This window comes from Diadema antillarum, unplaced genomic scaffold, assembly GCF_040938485.1.
Source record: "Diadema antillarum isolate AM-2024a unplaced genomic scaffold, OU_Dant_1.0 seq00000981_RagTag, whole genome shotgun sequence".
Taxonomy (NCBI): domain Eukaryota; kingdom Metazoa; phylum Echinodermata; class Echinoidea; order Diadematoida; family Diadematidae; genus Diadema; species Diadema antillarum.
The window spans coordinates 1024963-1046375 of record NW_027271821.1 but is presented as its reverse complement, the minus strand read 5'-3'; the positions used below and the strand labels follow the sequence as shown (position 1 = coordinate 1046375).

Below are 21413 nucleotides of genomic sequence, written 5' to 3'. Positions count from 1 at the left end.
TTTTGGCTTGCACTCTATTTTGACATATTTATATTTAAACATGTACATTTTTTTTAAAGCAGGATATGTTTTGTACATTCATATTCTTTGCTAAAAATGAAAATGAATTAATGAAATGAAAGTTTGTGTACAAATACATACATAGTTTATAATTTAGTAAATGCCTTTGCTTTCTGGTACACAATTAAATCTCTCTCTTACACACACACACACACACACACATACACACACACACACACACACACACACACACACACACACACACACACACACACACACACACACACACACACACACACACACACACATTGCACTCATCGCTATGACCAAGATACATGTTGTACCATTATTCTCTCATACAGACATACACGTGTATATACTTGACAAACAATGACAGGGGATATGCTCATAATGTTATACGTCTTAGGATGAGCTCCACATTTACGGTGTAGCTATACCTTGAATTCCATGTTATAACCAGAGGCGGCTGATGGACAAGTTTTGAGTTTACAATGCAGGAACCGTGCAGGCTTTTGGCGGTTGGCATACATTATTATACTCACCTCCACGTTTTGAGGAGAAGAGCGCCATATAGCGTTGAGAACCCGACCTCTTTAAACCACTGCATTAACGTACACCTCGTCGCCGTGGGAAGGCCATAGCCCACAAGTGCCTGATGGCAGATGAGAAATAGAAGAAAATTATTACAGTTTCATACGAAGGAATCTATTACACGCAGGCATTTCGTCGCGTAATATGATTTCTCACGATCGATTTAACTCATTTCTAATCTCGTGGGTTCTGTACAAACTCTAGGGGGGATTGCAAACTTGGAGGGAAACGACTTAAAGTTTGCGTGTCCCTTTTGCAACCCTGAAAATTAGATTCCTTTCATAAGCTGGTATGTTATAGAGGTAAGTAATTCAGACTGTACCTCAGAATGACAGAACTAGAAACTTCTTTATGACGGAGGGGGAAGAAAAACTTTAGATTTTAAGTGAATTTATCCTAACCAACTCCCCTTCCCCCTCAAAAAAAAAAAAAAAAATCCAGCCGTCCAAATGACCGCTGTTCTTGGTAAGAAAGGGGAACGTACGTATACCCAAGAGACATGCGGATAGTTTTGCATTTCTTTAAAAGAAAAAAAAAATACTCTTGGGCCCATTACCGTAAGATTTCATACGCGATCTTGGGAGACATTATTCTTTAACCATATTAAATTTCATGACGTTTACAAAAAGGGCTATAAGACCTTTAAAGCTAAAACTACTAACAAAGCATCTGTGAACTGTGGATAGGGTTCGTATCTGTTGGTGTCATGCAGAGTATAAACAGAGCCAAGCAACGAACAATCTTTGTTTGTTTTGCTTTGACATATTTTGCTTATTTGTTCGTTATCTGGTATCTGTTAATATTCAAAATGTTTATTACCATTTCATTTTTTAGGGTGCGCATACGAAATTTTGACCAGAATGTGATGTTTCATAAAAACTGTGTGAATTTTTCTTTTTTCTTACACTTTAATTTCCCATCACAATCACTATACATGAAGCCAACAAATTAATCGTTGATGAAAACATTCTTATGTTGTTGGAAGTTCTTTGCGGATGATGAAAAAATACTAACCTGACATCAAGGTTCTGATAGTTACCAAAACATTTCATTCCTGTTAACATTCCTACTTTTATTTCACATACAAAAGAAGATCAGGAAGACAACGATGTATTACGTATCATTGCTATCCGGCAAACTTTAAAAAAAGTAGATATCAGCTAAAAAGATGAGACTAATAATGTCACGACGATATACTGCAAATTAACAGTCGAAAATGGGAAACAAAGCTTTTACAAAAAAGCATATAGAGCTATGTTTCTTGTTAGTTAATACTTGCCATAATTATGTATATGCTACATAACACAAATAATATACTCAAATACCCACGTCATACAAACGGACTGATTACAGAGGGGCCTCACTGAGTGAGATGGGGCATACTATTATGTCAGTCGGGGTTATTACACAAAAGCATCCACCTCCATTTCTGTTGAGGAGAGGCAAAGTAGCTCTTTAATAATCATTTTGACCTTATTATTATAGGAATCTTTGATTGAGGTTTCGTCAGAGACCCTGCTCCTTCTTCATTTTCCTTTGTCGGTTCCCAAGGGGGGAAAACACACAAGAAAACAGAATTTGTGAATGCTCGGCTCTCTCTCTTCCCCTATAGTTTGTTTCCGATTGAATGCAAAGATGTGTTTGCAATGTAAATTGGTGATGTTAGCCACCGCAAGTGGCTGTGAGCTCTCCGCGTCGTCATGAATATTCATGGCGAACGCCATTTGCTCGCTCGGAATATGTAACGAAGAAGTGAGTTATGCTTGAAAAAAAAAATGACAAAGAAAGTTCCCACAAAAGGTGACAAAATTCTGGGACTTTTATTTTGTTCTGTTTTTTTGTTCGCCTGGCAGAGTGGTAATCCGTTAAAATGACCTTAAACACCCAATGATTAGTTCCGTCTCGGTTCGAAGGCGGGGATTATACATGAAATAATTGCTCCTGGCAAACGGCCTGTCACCATGAAATCAAGAAGGATTTGGAATAGGAATGGAATATGAAAACAAACAAAAGAGCGCATGGCTTGTGTAAGAACATCCTTGAAGGCGTCGCATGGATTTTGTTTTCCCCAAATTATTTCTGGAGCGTTATGCTTAAAATAGGAGTTGATGTATTGCCTTCAAAAAGCTTTATTTCTATCAGTAAATAATGTGACCTCTAACGCCAAGGCTGCCGTCTCCTGGAATGAGCAACGAGAGACACAGGGTACAGAAAAGAAGATCTAGACTCATATCTCAATAGTCAAACAGATCATATCACAAATTCATACTGATCTACGTTTAGATATACGGCATTATACACAACATTCACGCGCACATCATTATTAACAAACAGGTCAAAAGTGGCTGAATACTTATAATGAACAAATCTAAAATGTTTGCATGTAATTCCAAAGAGTGATGTGATGGCACCACCATCAGCTCACTCATTTGCATGTTCATATTAGTTTTTGGTTTGCCCCCCCCCCCCCAAAAAAAAAAAAAACACCTAAAATTAATTGAATGAAATATAGCAAAACTTCACAATTTCCATGATTTCAGAACTTCCGTAATTCTATCCTTAAAGAATTTATCCGATTTTGGTCGAATTTTCAGTGTTGTGTTAATATGATTACATGTTTGTTTACAGGCCTTGCACTGGTCTAGAATTGTCCTCTAGGTATACACTCCGGCACGGAAAGCTACAATCATTTAGTAGTGATTTCGACCACTATGACACGTTAGTCAGTAGAGCTGTCATTCCGCAGTTTCCAGTTGCCTCTTTATCTCTCTATACCCAACCCATTTTCTCCTTACTGAAAGGTTTTATTTAGGCTTTACTATACCCCCCCCCCCACCCTTCATCGTTGACATGCTCATGAAGACGCAAAAAAAAAAAACAGCGAAAATGAAAAACACATTATCTCAATGTCGGCCCACTATAAGGGAAAGAAAAGAAAAGCAAAGCAAAAAACCTTCTTGTTTTCGTCTCATTCTTGATGGTAGTTAAAAGCTTCTATCAATCAAGAAATTGTCCTTCTATCATAAGTAGATAGTACAGCCAAGACATAGTTTATCCGCTGATAAAATGTAACAAGGGGGAAATAGGGAATACCATGCTATTGATGCGTCCTACAACTTGTTGCCGTAAGAAGTAATAAATTTGGTCGGTACTGTAATAATAAAAAAGAAAAAATGAGACGAGGGTACCAGCCTTTTCAAATTAAAGTAGGGATATTCCCTCATGGAAGTTCCGTTTCTTTCTTCTTTTTTTGTCATTAGTTGTCATTACCCGTAAAGGATACATTGCCAACTCCATAGACTCGGTCCGTTTCCATCAAACGTTGGTGGTGGTGGTGGTGGTGGTGGTGGGGGGGGGGGGGGGGGGGAGGGGGAGGGGGATACTCAATTGATTATCCCTACGAAGGGAGAAAAAGATTTCTAATAAACAAAAGATAACACGTAACATTTAAGATATATTGTTTGTTTCGTATTCCGTTGTTCTTTTTCTTTTTACCTTGTAAATTGTGAACATCTTGTAAGAGGATAGGCGCCGACATTTAGCATGGGGGCGTGATCTGGCTTCCCAATGAGGCAAATTCCTTGGATTCTAAAAGAAAATTCAGGGCGTGAGCATTCACCGCAGGCCAGTACGTCGTTTATATTACCGACGTGTTTCAATCAAACCCGACTTGATATTCATGTGAGGTTCTATGTTCCCAACCTTGACATTTTCGCGGGCGCATGTATCCCCGCAAGAATCGGAGACTGAATCTCCGGGAGAGCCAAGGGCGCAGCAAAGGGGTAGAAGCGATAATTCTCTAATGATTGTGATTTCCGAAAGGCTCCAAATTCCGACTTGGCGATGGACGGTGAGGAGCGACGCCATCTTGGAGGACTTGGTCCCACAAGCCTAGCTTCTGGAAGAAAGTCAAGTTCTGATGTGGTTTTTTTTTTTCGGGTATGCTTTGTTAATATCCTGACTGTTGTTGTTGTTGTTATTCTTGTTTTTATTGTCTTCTTTTTTTCCCCCCAAAGAATCTCGCCGGTCGTATTACAATCGTTCCAGTGCGAACCCAATTCAATTCAATTCAATTCAATTCAATTCAACAGAGTTTATTTCCAATCATTGTATTTCCCATAATCATGATGCTACAAAAAGAAGAAATAAACAATAACAACTGAGACTTAGATATTTATGTCATTGCTGATAGTACACACATACACACACGCACACATTATGACAGAGGCCCACGGCCCACAATTCACCAAGCTTTGGTCGGGTATAGGGCTGATTTTCAGTCACAAACTTAAACTTGTGCATTATTTGTCTTATACAATGATTCTCTGATCTATTTTTCACACGTAAAACACAAACACGTGCGCGCGCGCACACAGACAGACAGACAGACACACACACATACCGCCTTCAATCCTGATGAAACACCTTTTCATAATCATGCATAGCAGTCTTGCCAGACACACACACACACACACACACACACGCGCGCACAGACGTACAGAAACACAGCAACCTTGTCCCATATTGCTCATGACTGTCACTGACCAATTTCGTACATCTAACGTACAGATTTCTGTCTTTAATAGCACTGCTCTTTACTGGCACTGTGTATAACTGAAAATTGTGTTTCAGTGCACCTTTTGCAAGTTTACAGTACAATGTGGTACTGTCCATTTTCTAGATTATTTCAACATGGTATGAAAAGGAAGGAAAGGCACTGGACTTCATAGTCCTCTTAAACGCAATTCCTGACTTCCAAATCTAAATCGGCATGACCGACTTTTGGCAGTTGTTTGGAGTGAGATGCTTCGATTAGTTCCTTCTGCATACACAGCTGTAGAGTGAGGTCGCCAACTTAATTACATATTCATCCTTGCCTGTTTATCTAGAGGTCTTGCAACGTAAAGGTGGTTGCGAAGACGCCGCTTAGATGGTATCGACAGCAAGAGAAGATGATGAAGAAGGAGAGAAAGAAGGAAACTTAGCAACTAAAAGGAACAAAGTGGGAGGATGACAGAGGGAAAAGAGGGAGGGGGGGGGGGGGAGAGAAACACCTTAAATACGTTACGATGAATCAGCCCTCGATTTCGAATAATGCCTTTCTTGTGAAGACAGAACCAGATTGTCTCTGCACCAATTCGCTTGTCGCCTTGCAGTTTCGCAGAATGCAAAAGCGTGTATAAGTACAAGATGAATCTCAATAACTAATTCCAAAAAAGACTTCTTTTAGGACTGTTAGTCACCTAAACTCAAATGACGTAGTTGATGTGATAACAGGAAATTCTGGACAATGATTTTCTTTTTTAAATTTCATTTAAGAGTTACGAGCAAGGCATCAGTAATGGCGTATTTTTGTTAATGTCTTTCGATTAAAAAAAAAAAAGATGCCATCATTGATGATTGGGAGGGGAATATATGAGTGTTCGTGTGAGTAGAGACCAGGATTCTGTTGCATAAAAGTTGAGATCAATCATAAGTAAGAAACTATAACATAAGCCTGATTGATATTCAATTCTGATTGGCTGATACCTGACTAATATTTGATTTTCTGACTTATGTTTGATTGCATATTTTTATGCAAAAACGCCCAGGGGTATCAGACAGTATTATGGCAATGACAAACAAAATTGCTATCACCTTGTCACATTTCCATAATGAGGTTGTCACCAACATCTACCTTTCCTTAACAACATGTGAAACTTTAGAATTCTGCAGCCTAGTTATGTTCCTTCTGAAATTGCGTAGACATCAACTATCCTCTGTTTATACATGTACTTTCACTCCTTGTGTATATATAAAAGTCAACACACATGCGGAGTGGCGCTGAATTTTACCGTGATGTTTTCTTTTAGTGGCGTGACGAAAAAGAAGTGCTAACACCACGCACACGCCATAATGATTATATATACTTATTGGGAATTTCATTCCGACACTCTAACGTACATTTTTTTTCTTTGTTTCTTTCTGCGACGGGCCTTCGTAAAGGATAACACTCCTCTGCTCAGCACATCTCGCCTTGCTGCTAAGTTTGGGAAACCACTGTTAGCAGAAAGTATCTGCTAGTTTCTTTTGTTACAACCACCGCCTCGTCCATACGAGTGACGACTTGACCTCACCCAGAATCGCGACAATTTGACCTTTACTTCGATAATGGAGTCGTCAGCGGATTTTTGTCGTTCGCTCCAGAGTACTTCCAAGGAGTCGATCTCCCAAACTGTTCTTTTGAAGGGAACGGATGCCTGTACGGACAAACAACTTGAATTCTGATGGTGGTCTTCTTAGACGGCGGTGGAGGTCGAGAGAATACAAAACGGAGTTGATGGCATGAAGACATAACCCAAAGAAAAAAAATAGGATTGTGAGAGCGTGAGAGAGAGTATGCGTGTGTTTGTGTGGGTGTGTGTGCATGTGTTTGTTTGTTTGTTTGTTTGTTTGTAAGAGAAAGAGAGAAAGAAAGAGAAGAGAAGAAGATGATGAGAGAGAAATAAAAAGACGAGAATATGTTTACAATGACCTTGATTTAAACCTTATAACTTAGGTCGTTTGATTCTGGGCACCAATTATAGTTCACAGTCTGAGATGAGTTACATTATCGTCCTGAGAAAACGGTTTCTTTTGTCATGATTTTAGAGAAGGTCACAGACAAATGAGCGTATTCGTGGCTAATTTCATTTAACCCTCTTCCCGTCTTTGTTTCGTTTCACGTTAATGTGGATCAAAATCCATCAGGTAAACGTGGGCTTCGAGCAAATAAGATTGGGCTCATTCCCCTCCCCCCCCCCCCCCAACCTCCTTTACCCTTCTATCTTCATAAGGCAGGACGGACATTAATGAAAGAGTGACCGGAATATCAGGACATTATTTGCATAACTCTTGCGCAACATGCTTCTCGGGTAATTGGGACGGCACTCGAGGCGCGCGCAAAGTGCTTCTCTTTTGTAAACACTGATCGCTGTGGCCGCATTCACGGCACGACCACAGCATGAATCTTCACATTAATTAAGAAGCTTCTATCGATTAAGTCGCCATTTCAGGCGGCCATGGGATGAATGCAAATTGACGGCTGTTTTTCTTTCGGGGTCGAGTAATTTTTTTTTTTTTCAAAATTAAGAGGTAAACCACTACATTGCTTGGAATCAAAACAACGCTCTATTGGAGCATAACAAAACATCAAATGTAATACATACGTTCTCAACAAATATTACTTCTGACAGCGGTGCGGTGCTGGCACAACACTACAGTAAGCAATGATCGCTTCTTGATGCCGAGTATCAAATTGCGATAGAAAGGAACGGAAGAATTAACTGAGTTTCAATAATGTTCTCTGGCTAAATCAAGGATCCATAATACATTTCGATATAGACAGACAAAAATGCCATACATTAACAGAAATTTCGGGTATTGCATTTGAGCTGTATGTTTGTGAAATTCTTCCGATATTGATGTAAATGCGATTATCAAAAACATCTCAAAGTCCACAAACTGCAACATGCAGTCTTACACTGAAATTTGGAACGCATGAAAGGAAGCGGTAGATATGACTCTCTTGATCCTCACCCTCTTTTTGCGCTTTTCAATTGGTGATAAACTTGTCCACAATATTCAGAATCATGCTTATACAAATGTGTTGTATGATAATCTAAATTGAAGACCTGTTTTAATCCTCCGCAATTATAAAACCTCCATGAAAAAAAAAGAAAAATATCATTGATATTATTATGTTACATTTGATTGGGTCAATAATGTAAGCTTTGGCAAGCATGATTTACGAGGTTAAAGTGTGTGTACAGTTCTGGTCGAGGTGAAGATTTAGCTTTTAACGTTTTGCGAGATATTCAGAAACCACTCTATGAGATGTCAAAGAGCATGCAGTTCTAAGGGGTATCAAAAGTTTATTCGATGAAAATCGGTTTTGAAATGGCTGAGATATCCAAAAACAAGGTGAAACAAAGAGATCCTGATAAAGTTTTGGCATGTTGTCTTTTATCATTATCACTTTTTAAGGATATCTCAGCCATTTGAAAACCAATTTTCATCAAATAAATATTGAATCCTTCTTAAAATTACATGCTCTTTCATATTTCATAAGAGGCTTTTCATTATCTCACTTAGGAATGTTCAAAACATGACTCCCTACTTCAACCAGTACTGTACAGTACCTTTAAGTCAAAAGCCAGACTTACTAGTCCATGAAAGGAAGAGAGGAGTCACAGTTATCATGGGGTTTGTAGATTGGTAACTACATATATAAATTGCCTACTCTGGAATAGACTGAAACGAAAAATGAGGAGGATGGGGAGGAGGAGAAGGGGAAAACGGGAAGTGGATGAATTGAAAAAAAAATAAAAAAGGAGATGAAGAAAAAGACAAGAAGAAAAAGAAAAACAGGAAAAAGATGAAGATGATGACGAAGATGACGATGAAGACAATGATGATGATGATGATAATGATGATGATGATGATGAAGGAGCAGGAGGAGAAAGAGAAGGAGGATAATAAGGACGAATATATGAAAACAAAAAGGAGGAGCATGCGGAGGAGGAAGAAAAACAAGGAGAAAGGTCGGGGGAGTATGAGGAGGAGAAGATGACGGTGAAGTACAGTCATGGTTCATACCACACATTTCCGTGTATGTTATGAGATATTCATGAAGGAACCCACCAGTGATCATTAGACCTTACCATCAACGGGCTCTATAAATACATTTGGTGTCCGCTCCATCTATTTCGTCTTTTTTTCCCATTTATTTCTCTTTTTTTCCCTTCATGGCTGCTGACAATTATTACGGTTTATGTCCCTGTTACTCCCCATGCTATTGACCCGTCCCCGATGGCTGTTTGAGTGTGACGATCCAATGCCCCAACCCGTGCTTATTCGATCGACCAAAATTGGCTTCGTGTGCAAACACAAAAGAAATCAAAGTCATTATATATGCCCAGAGTACGTGAGGGGAGGTTCTGAAGAGACACAATGCACCGTTTTTCCCTCTCTTTTATTTCTTTTTCTCTTTTCGAATGTACACAACAGACCTAGATTTGGCACTTCTTTCGGCTTTCGAAGGAATATCGAAGAATCTTCTCTCAAAACGAGCGCAAGAACCTTACTGAACGCAAGGCGTTGTGACAGTTAGTTTGTTTCGCTTTCATGAATACATGAGTCACTAATGTGACTTAAAGTAACAGTACGGCATAAATTTGTAGCTACCCATACACATTAAAGGACAAGTTCACCTTCATAGACAAGTGAATTGAATGAATGCAGCAATATTAGTAGAACACATCAGTGAGAGTTTGAGGAAAATCGAACAATCCATTCAAAAGTAACGATTTTTTGAAGTTTGTGCTCAGTCATGGCTGGACGAGAAGACTACTATAGCTTGTGATGTCACATGTTTACAACGATATAAAGAAAGAATAAAGAAAATTCAACATATTTTCACTTTTCTCGCATAACGAAAGAACATTCGACTTCTCTCTTTCAGAAGGCAGGGGGAATAATATTACCCTTAACATACGTCAGTAACAAGTCAAAAGTGGGCACTTTATTAAAGAAGTACGGTTTTATGAAATTCTGTTTTTATTTTCCATATATCGTTGTATAATACGCATGTGACATCATACACTGTAGTAGTCTTCTCACCCAGCAGTGACTGTGCAGATACTTTAAAATTTCATAACTTTGGAACGGATTGTCGGATTTTCTCCAAACTTTCGCTGATGTGTTCTACTAATAGTGTTACATTCACTCAATCCACGTGTATGTGAAGGTGGACTTGTCCTTTAACGTCACAACCATCTCAGCTCCGCAGAAAGAACCAAGAGGCAACGATTTTCTAAAGGTTTCTTTCAGACATTTCCTATTAGGTGCCTGGAATGCCCTATAGCTCTTACAGAGTCCCGTGTGATACACAGTAAGAGACGCAGTGCGTATCGATATTGGAGAAAGTGACTTTAATGCTCACATCCATTTAACATTTCTGCCCGCCCCTCCCCCTCCGGTCCCCTCCCCCTCCGGTCCCCTCCACAAGGTCCGGAGACGGAAGAGCTGGAGTCTTACAGTTGAAATGGATGAAATGAAGCTGAAGTACTGATACTCATTTCTTCAATGGAGATATCGAAATGACTTCATATACATTAATGAAATCCAAGCGTTGTGTACTTTGGACGGGAAAAGATGAAATGCGAGCACGAAGGAATAGGAATGAGGAAAGCAAAATCCAACAGGAATCTAAGGAGCTTTGCATTGTGGGCTATATTTTCTTTTTTATTTGGATGACTACATTACTTTGGGTCGATTGAAAATTGTTTTGGCAGAATACAAAGAGACAGAGAGAGACAGAGAGAACAGACAGACAGACAGACAGACAGACAGACAGAGATAGATATAGACAGAAATATATAGACATAACGAGACAGTAGATCGATAGATAGATGGATAGATATATATGTATAGATAGATGGATGGATAGATAGGTAGATGGAAAGATAGAGGGAGAGAAAAAGAGAGGGAAGTGGGTGAAGGGAGATGAAGTGGAAAAATTCAGTTTGATAGTATGTTGGTGTGGTAGTTGACAGAATATAATGATAAGATTCTGATCATATTCAGATCAAGTCTTGCAACAGTCAGGGAATGTTTTTAATGGTATAATGTACGGGGACGATGTTCATTTCAACCATGTTTTTAAGGTTTTCTACAAAGGGACATGCAGAATGGCAATGAAAGTGGTTTAACCCGAAAGTATCTATGACACAGGTTTGGAAAGGCGATCATAATATCGACATTGACGATTTGTGTGAGAGAGAGAGCAGTGATAATGTTGATGGAAATGAACTGACGGAGAGGAGTCATTTTTGGATTTAACAGTGTTGTTAGTAGCATTGACTGAAAAAAAAAACCAGTAACGATTCTACCTCTACTCCTGCCCCTGCTACTTCTTTCATTCTTTTTTTTGTTTTGTTTTGTTTTTTTGTTTTGTTGTTGTTGTTTTTTTTTTGCTACCGCTTAGGGAAATTTGCTGTTGTTGTTGTTGTTTTTTTTTTTGCATTTTTTTTTCTTTATGAGGGGACTGCATTCTACAAGCTCTGCTTTTTAGCAGTCCCCTCCATTTCCAGCAATATCGTTTATGCATTTACCACAGTGACGTAACAGATATTTGTATCTCTGTTAATAATCTACCTATATTTTTCTTACAATGTTATTCTGTTCATCGCATTGTGGTACTGATTTCATGACGTCTGTGTATATGAGTGTTTCTTTGTATTTCTTATTTGCTTGTTGGAAGTGAAATAAAATCAACTTGAACAACTTGAATGGATAAACACAATTTCTTTTATAATGACTGCTATCAGTAATTCTTCGCGCACTACCACTACCACCACACTGCCATTACTATGATCACTTTTTATACATGGGCTCTGTTGCATAAGAGTCGAGATCAAACATACGTCAGAACATCAAAAATTAATCTGTGAATACTTAATTCTGACTGGCTGATACCTAACTTATGTTTGATTTTCTGACCTATAAATTTTAATTGCATCTCTTCATGCAACAGGGCCCAGATCATGTATTATTTCAATGCTGTATCTACAACGTTTCCTTTACTACTTACTACCTCAACAATCACTGCTACTGTCGTATATAATTGATCATCGCTATTCTCCAGTACTTTTCATCCTGATAGAAAAAAAGAGAGCAATCACGTCTCTACTTGGCTGTTACAAGTGTTATCTCTATTATAAACAGTGATTCTTAATATTCCTCATTAAAACTTGTTATATCCTCAAGAAACCTTCTTTGCCGTTCTCTCTGTTATCACTAACATTGCCATTACGATGCTGACCATCATCAATCGCCAACAGGAATACTTGATGATGGTGGCGGGGATGACGAAAGCATGAGACTCTTGCCGAAAGAATCAACGAGACTCGATCTCCATATCGAAAGCCTATAGATGCTGCCTGGGTAAAACCACAATGGGTGCCAAAAGAGTGCGGTATGAGATTTTGGGTTCTTTATAACTTTGCGGAATCTTCCTCAATCGAATCTTCCATTGATGACGCATCTGTGCTTGCGGGGTAACGCGGAAATTCGTTCGACCGACATCACGCTATTGAGGTCTTAATTCGGACGCATGGTTAAACAATAATGATAATGTGGCAATGGCATAGATTCCGTACATCCATCCTTCATGATCGAACTCATGTATATTCATATTTAAAAGCTAAAATCAATTCTATTCATCTAATGACATTTAATTCATACCTTATTGCATTATGTAGAATAAAGCGGTGAAAGATTTACAGCCCATACGGCCGGGCACAGACAAACTTCGTCAGCCACCGCCAGAAATGTGATAAGAGTACGATGTGTAATGAATTCGTCGCTAAACAAGGTCCCTTCGCAAAAAGTCTTTACAGATCACGTTTGGAATGCCGGATGGAGATATCTTAGACGATATGATATCATATTCTTCTTTAAGCGCCTGTTACCGGTACATCAATCGGACGGAGAGGGGGAAGATGACATAGTAGAAGGAAAAGAGGATTTTGTGCCGTTTTATCACTATTCTATGGTAATTTTGATATAGAAAACATTGTTCCCCGCTAGAGCATGCCGTGGCAGAGCCGATGGTCTGGTCAAGACACCATGCGTAGAAAAATGGTCACGTGATTAGATACTAGAACTTTTTAAAGATAGATAAGAGATATTCGTGTAGATAGATGCATACAAACACGCAAAACGACGGGAAAGGAGAGAGAGGGAGGGAAGAAGGATATTTGAGGTCTAATGTGAGGTTAGGGAGCAAGAGGGGGAGAAGGAGAGGGAGCGAGAAGAGAGGAGATAGAGGCATATGCGGCTGCTACATCTGATCTTCACCTAAAGCAAGAATGATCGGATGAAAGAAAAAAAAGTGGCAAAGGGGGGAAGGTATTGATTTTGTCCCGGAAATGTGCAACCGTAATTGGAAGCTTTGAAGTATCTCCTGAGCAAGGGAACGATGGGGGGGGGGGGTGCATGGGGGTTGCAGAAGATGAAGGAAGAGGAGGAAGAGTTGGGAGGAGGTGGAGGGGGGGGGGGGAGGGTGGCCGTGAGTGGAAGATCGTCTCCGTAACGATTGAGGTCAGGTCGACATTAAGAGACAAGCGTTGCCTGCCTCAAGTGTGCTTTCGAAAATGATTGAGGAGCTCGCCTCGGACGGGCTAGAAAATTGTCGCATTGCACATGCAGGAAGTGCTCGACGAGAATTACCCCGAAACGAAAAAAAAAAAGAAGAGAGAAAGTGTAACGGAAATACCGCCATCATCTTTGAGGTCGCAAAGGAGTATAATTGGCGAGCCCGTAGCGACATTCGAAACCCGGAGTTCGTCATCATCTTTGATGCGCCACCATCGTTCCAGACTTCATCGTCTTCGTTGGCAATGTTTCTTTGCTACTCAGACTGATGCAAGTTACTATATAATGTAGTGTTAGCAATTTTTCGCTACCGTACATAGATATTATCATTCCACGGCCAATGCTTTCGTCTTGAATTCACCATCTTTGAAAGAGCTATAGGTCCGACAGCTTTTGGCCTAAACCATATAATTGAAGGAGAATGAAAGTCGCACACACGCACACAAGTATCCCGTCATGCCATTGTGGCCGAGTAAGTGAGTGCGCACTTATGCGCACGACGTTATACTGATAATAATTATATGACTACATCTATCATCCCAACAGACTAATCGCAATCAATCGCTTGTCAGCTGCTTGAAGACATCTCTTGCAAAGTATAGCGCCAATTTTCTCGTCTCCATAAAGGAGACAAAATATACTGCGCGAGAAAAAAAAAACAGTTTGTAAGAGAGTGAATCGACGAAACTGGAGGCAGAGAATACTTCTAGCTACGAGGGAGATTGCACATTGCCAGAAAAATCTACATATTCTTCGAATGTTCTCGCGCCTTGAGCTGTTATGTAAGTGACGAATTTTATATCAGAAATTCCATCTACCAGGCGAAAAAGAATGCCGCTCCAGAGTCTTACTTTCGGACTGACCTTTTTTTCTCATCAATTTGACCTTTGCTGATAGGGTATAGCGTTACCGTCAGAGCTGAAAAAGAGAAAAATATTATTGATGTGTTGGATAGCAGTAGAGCAGAAAATCTCCCTCCCTCCCCCCCCCCCCCACCCCCAGCGTCCGGATTCTTGTATTCGATTTTGTCTTTACATGGAAGTTAAGCGTGACTTCCATGCATATATCCCATCATCCCAATACCTTTTGCGGGAGATACATACGTAAAGATGATAATGTTAATACTGTACTAGATCTAGCCTTTTTTTCTTTTTTGAACGTGTACCGATGAAAATACTTTATTTTTTTTTCTCCCCAGGCCATCTTAGTACTATCTTCCCCCTTTAGGGCCCATTACTCACCCCACGGACCGGAAGCGCCCGTCATTCTGGATAACTGCTATTTTGCATTTGATGCGGCAAGGCTTGACTTGACTACGATAACCTGTCTCGGCCATCATCTTTGCTCTCGTTGTTTTATTTTTTTCTTAGATTTCGATTACAAAACAGAGAAAATAGTAATAACATGCAGACCCTCGGGGCATACAGCAATCTCACACGTGAGCATGAATCATCCCTGCATTTTGACTTTGTCTCCGAAATCATATTTAATCAGACCTAATGCTCTTAAAACAGCGAGTCCAAGAGATGAGAGAGTGTTAAACTAATGATGACGCTCAGCGAACAGAAAAAATTAATATTTAATGAAAATCGAAGGAAAATGATGTATGGCATATTATCATTTTAGTGTTTTAATAAATAGTAATATTAATGCACCAGTTACGCGACATGCAAATTAGATACGGTGATGAGATTGTAGCCACTTTATTTTTCCCTTTCATTTGCGCAGCAAATCTGCATTTATGTTCAGGTTGATAATTATAACCTCTTCAAGAAATTCTTTTATATCTTGCACAATTACAAAATATCAAAACATTTCTATTCTACACGTAGCATTCGATTGTTATTGAAACTTGTAAAAGCTTTTTTTTTTCAATTATGCTCTTCTTATCAAGGTCAACTTGAATCCAGAGTGAAAAATAGAGAGAAAAATAAGGCAAACTTATTCTATATAACACAACTTCATGGCGTAACGACCATGTCAAAAGACAGATTGAGGGATATTTAAAAGTTTTGTTCCGACCAACAGATCATCCGTCAACCAGGGACCGAATACGATTTGGATGAGAAAACATTTTGAAGTGAAAAAAACACCTCACTCTCTTCCTCCCCCTGCCCAACTCCCTTTTCTCTTTCTTCCCCTCAGTATATCTCTCTCTTGTTCGCTGTCCCAAGCTGCTGGAGATGTTATACCTCTGTCCCTTGAGTGTTCATTTGCACTGGGCACAGCGAAGAACATTTATTTATTTTTTTGTTGTTGCTGTGTTTGATTTGTGAGCTTCGGTTCTGTTGACGTGTGCATGTCCCATGCTCGTTAATTATTCAGTGCAGGCTCTGCTCTTGTTCCTGTGATTTTTTACACACCCACGCAGTTAACATCAGTGAAGTCAATAGACCAGAGAATGATATGACGGGAACAGAGATATTTGAATAAATCCATGATGTATATATATATATATATATATATATATATATATATATATATATATATATATATATAGTGTGGTGACACGCTCATTTCCCAAGGGTCTATTGCTCTGTCCTGATTGAGAATGTATGACACGAAAACAGTTGATTTCTATCATGTGGAACACGAGTTCATTGATATCCCAACTTAGGGGTCAAAAACTATTCATGGGCATGCTGTCCACAACATAGTTTCTTCCCAATGCAATGCCACAGATACGTGTTTCTCTAGTCGATATTCTGATGTTCGCAGCATACTCTGTATTGCATTATCATCCGCAGCAGAGCGTGGTACACAGCAAATGAAAACTTGATTTCCATGTCACGAGGAAGAACTTGTGAATCTGAATCTGAATCATAATCTTTACTCACCAAGCAGTACAGAAACAGAGCCCCAATGAGGATGATTCGAAGTAACACCGGACTTGCTGCTTTTACCACCTGTCGAATGAAAAAAAAAAGCACAAAAAATAGAAAAGGGTCAATAAGTATAACACTGAAGAGATGAATTTTCTATTACTATGATAACAGAATAAAGCATTTAAGAAGGATTATGATAATTAGAAAAACATGAATAAGAAAGAGTGTACAGGTATAGTAAGACGTTTACAGATTATGAAAAAAAAACCAGTAACATAGGTTTATTATTAAAAAAGAAAAAAGAGAAGACAATACGCCAAAAAAGGAGAAATGTGCCAAAACTTACAAAAAAAAAAAGAAAATATATGTTACATGACAACTGCCCCCCAAAAAAGAACAATTCTCTGTGAGGAAAACAAAAGTTTAAAACAATGTTTGGAGACTGAGATTGCAGAAAGACAAAATAGATTATGCTAAACAGACAGACAGAAAGGCTAGACAGGCTTTTTCGTATCATTTGTTTTGTTTCGTAATGAATTCAATAAAGACAGAGGAGTGATTGGTGGCAATGACTCCTACCCCCTCCCCCCCCCCCCCCACACACACACGCTTGTTTTTTTCTTCAATAAAAGTCTGGTCCCAGAATAACTCTACCTTACCCTACCTAAAACTCATAGCCATAAATCATCGAGACGTTCATAAACTATGAGTGACGTTAAAAGTAACGACTGGTGACACGCACATCAAACAACAGCAAGAGCACCACCAACACCGACGACACGAACGACGATAAATCAACATAACATCAATTTACCTCATAAAGTAAAAAAGAAAAATCGTATTTCGACTCGTACAAAAAACAACAACAACAAAAAGTTGGTCGTCAATGATCTTCAGTGTAACGCGGAGGAACATTTATGCACGATGTTAGCCCATTGGCCCTGACAGTTTATGTCATACCAGGGGAACGATGATCTCTCCTGGATTAATCATTCCACCGCTCCAGTCAACTTCCATCAACTGGAATGGTATTCTTTTGTTGTTCTTGTTGTGTTTTTTTATGTCTTTTCCTTTGGAGAGGTGACGACAAAACATGCTAAAGATCTTTGCAGACGTCACATGCATGCACACACACAACACACACAAATACACACAAACTATGTGTGTGTGTGTGTGTGTGTGTGTATGTGCGCGCGGGCGCATAATCATCTATATAATCAATTTCAGGTAAAATCATCATAAGGGCAGTGACTCACGTATTCTCTGTTAATCGCATCTCGCCCGTTCTAAAAAAGAAACACAACCTCTCGCATACAATGTTCCATACAATCCTGTCATTCAAGATTAAGAGGCAGTCATCATTTTTTCCTTAATAAATCTGCTTTAGAGTCGAGTTTTTTGGCAAAAGCATATGGGAAGAGTGTCGCTTCAATGTGAAACAAAGATGTGAGGGGGATATAATAAAAAAAAGCAGACAAACTCCTGTATTCTATCTTTCGTTCTGGCTCGACGACATTAATAAGTTTACCTTCTGTATAATAATCATGAGTATGTTGAAAGCACAAGTATAATGGTTGCGTCTTGGTGTTACGCATGGTCTCCAACCTCATTCGCCAAAAATGTCAGGTGCCGGGATTGAACAAATTCAACCTTTATGCCCTACCAATTTAAGTCTCAACCTCATGAATGGCTACCAAGTTTTTAAGACGCATCACCACCCCCCCCCCCAAAAAAAAAAAAAAATCATCCAAGACACTCAGACGTGTCTTCTGTCTATACCGAGTGAAGCAGCAAGTTGGAAAGACCAACTGCTGATGTCTATTTCTGGAGATGAATCCTTCCGCTATTTGGAACATCAGAAATCACAAACGCTGAATGCAACTTCATTTTCGTGGTTGCATGACTTTATTGAATGGATTTGAATACAAAAAAAAAATAAACAGAGCGGTAGATATTTCATCAAAAACTTCTGAATCTTTTCTTGGTTTAACTACATAACGTAATATCGAGAAGGAGACATGGTTGTATACTACACCTCAAAATTAATAGCAAACAAGTGAAAAACGAGAAATTTACAACCGCCTCCCCCTAAAAAAAACCCTTCCAAAACATAGATGATCTCTCGATCGAGTTAATTTAGTATCTTATTGATTCACTTAAATTTTTACAACTAAACAGTGAATACACAATGTGAGTCAAAACGAAGGATGCAGATTTCCTGGAAACTTTACATTGGATACGAGTTGACAAAAGATTGAGTTTGAGTTCTGCATTTATTTTACGTGGCCAATGAGGAAGCAAATGGATAAGTTAGCAACCACGAGACCTACTGCTATAACCAAATTTCCTCCTATAGTTGCAAAGCAATGACAATAAAGTTGTCTTGCCACAGGGCAAAGCCGGCTGCTGCCAATGGTCCCACGTACCAAGGACCTCCACGTTCGGATCCCGTGATGTTAACCACTGAGCCACAGCATCTTCCCTATATCAGTGTATACCACTAAGAGTATCATCGTAGTCAATGACCTGATGGCCCATAAATCACATGGTTCGATTGTCAAATCTCCACTGCAGATCTTGCGTTGATCCTATTAAAGTTCTACTCTTTCACTTAGAGACAACAGCTGATGCAGTCTTTGGAGTCATGATGTCTCAAAATGTCCTCTTGCAAGTTAGATTTCAAAGAAATCCAAAACTTCTTGCGCGTTGATATGGGCCACAAAGAACATTGCAGCAAACTTCATTTTGACGTCATTATTCAATTTGGCGACACGTTTCTGCCGTTGAACTCCATCATTCTTTTCAGCGCTAAGAAACTACGTTTTTCATGATTTGAAAAAAAAAGTTTCTAAGAAAAGTGGAAAGAAAAAAAGTTACTTCTTCTAATTTCATCATCATCCGGATGTGCTTACACAAACGAAAGCCAGAGCTGGGTGGAGAACACTTTTCTCTGTAATCAATATCAAGCGAGCGTCATGCTAGACAAGAGAAGTGTATCTATATGTACAACTCCTTTTCTTTTGATGCTCTCTACATTCGTAAAGCATGTTTCCAGTTGTCGGCTCGAATTTTCTGAGTCTCCCAATGAAAGAAATTCAAGTAATGACATTTTTTTTTCTTCTGTCCTTAACTTTATAAGGAGTATTTATTAATGCAGCCAGGATTTCTGGGTACGCCGTACAAATCTATCCATCATCCAGCTTAACATGCTGTCGAACAAGCGTCAAATACAGTTAAAGGCAATTACAGTCGCGTTCGGCCATTAGTCCGCTGCACGCTTTAGGACGCATGCACACGCCCCCAAGAGCGCTTATACGCTCACCAGAAAATGTATCACGAAACTTTTAAACCCTCTTAAGAAGCATGCGATTTAAGAACATAAATGCCTGAATTTATTCATCTTGTCGTTAATACTTTTTGTTTTTCCTTTTTCTCCTTAATACAGCTGTTATTTCCCAAAAGCTTTGCTTAAACGTCTGACCTCTTTCCTACAAAGCCTGGAAATTGACAGTCTTTGTTTCTTTTTCTTTTTCTATTAGTTTTTTTTTTCTAATAAGGAAGACAAAAAGACTTATAGATTTATGAGACTGACATTCAACATTACAAGGAACAAAACACGGCTGCCTTCAAAACGGAAAACCTTCAAGTCGTGCTCTCCTTTTTCTAGAGGTGATTTTAAAGAATCAAGCCGTAAAATAGCATTTTTTATTAACTCGAAGCGGGAGAGAACGCAACAACAAATAATCAATGTCGGTTCAGGATGATTTCACTCTGACACACTGACGCTTTGGTGGTGTCGAGCTATCGTGAACAAAATAAATGACTACCTCCTTTTGTTTTTTGGTTCAATTTTGATAGATCAAAAAGTTCACCAATCAATCAATAGAATCAAGACAAAATAAAGAAAGAAGGAAACAAGAAACAAACTTGCATCTCATAGGCTAGCAGTGTGACAAAGAAATGATAATAATAATCATAATGATAATAATAATAATAATAATAATAATAATAATAATAATAATAATAATAATAACAATAATAATAATAATGAAAACAATAATAAGGCTCCGATAGACGAGGCTCCAGGCCTTCGAATCCTGCTTACATGCTATAAACACGTGTGGACATGGTCTTTCGCCCCGCAATAATTATCTTGTCCCAGGTGCATAAAGGGTACCTGACAAAGCTGGGCCCTGTGTCATTAAGTTGTTCGTAAAGTTACGCATGACTTTAAGAACAACTGGAATGTGAAGTGCCAATATGTGTGCCCAGTTTTCCCCCTTATATTTTAACAAATTGAGTGTATGTCAATATTTCATCTATATTGGGGCAAAAAATAATCCTACTAAAGACGTGTGTTAACATGTAAGAATAATCATTATCATTTTTTTTTTCAAATTCAAATTCAAATTCAAATTCTATTTCACATGCTAAAAAGAAAACATCACGTTCATTAAGTTCACAATACAAAAAGAAGAGAAAAAATATATACAAGCATAGCACGTGAGGGATCAGTAAAGGCCGTATGAAGCCTATATGGAGGCCGATAGGCTTCTGCAAATTCTGCTTTATCTGCAAATCTCAACTTTAGCTATTGAAATTAATAATAATTAGGAAACTCACTTGGCTTGCCATATTTAAGTCGTTCGTAAAGTCGTGCGTAACTTTAAGAGCAGCTTTATGAAACAGGGCCCTGGAGTAGTAATCAAGCAATAATGGTTTCTGGCACACCAATTGCACTCAAGTATACAGCATTATTCCATTGGACTTCAGAACTGGTCTATATAGTATAATTATGGT

The 21413-nt window shown here is 38.9% G+C and overlaps 1 protein-coding gene across 1 annotated transcript in view; it reads right to left on the bottom strand.

Annotated features, from left to right (window-relative positions):
* LOC139742166 (probable G-protein coupled receptor CG31760) overlaps window positions 1-21413 on the bottom strand; it is a 131916-nt gene that overhangs the window by 49723 nt on the left and 60780 nt on the right. The window contains exons 4-5 of the mRNA XM_071652738.1: window positions 16626-16694; window positions 564-673 (exon numbers count right to left, since the gene is read on the bottom strand). Of these exons, the coding sequence (XP_071508839.1) occupies window positions 564-673; window positions 16626-16694 (179 nt within the window). The remainder of the gene's footprint in view (window positions 1-563; window positions 674-16625; window positions 16695-21413) is intronic.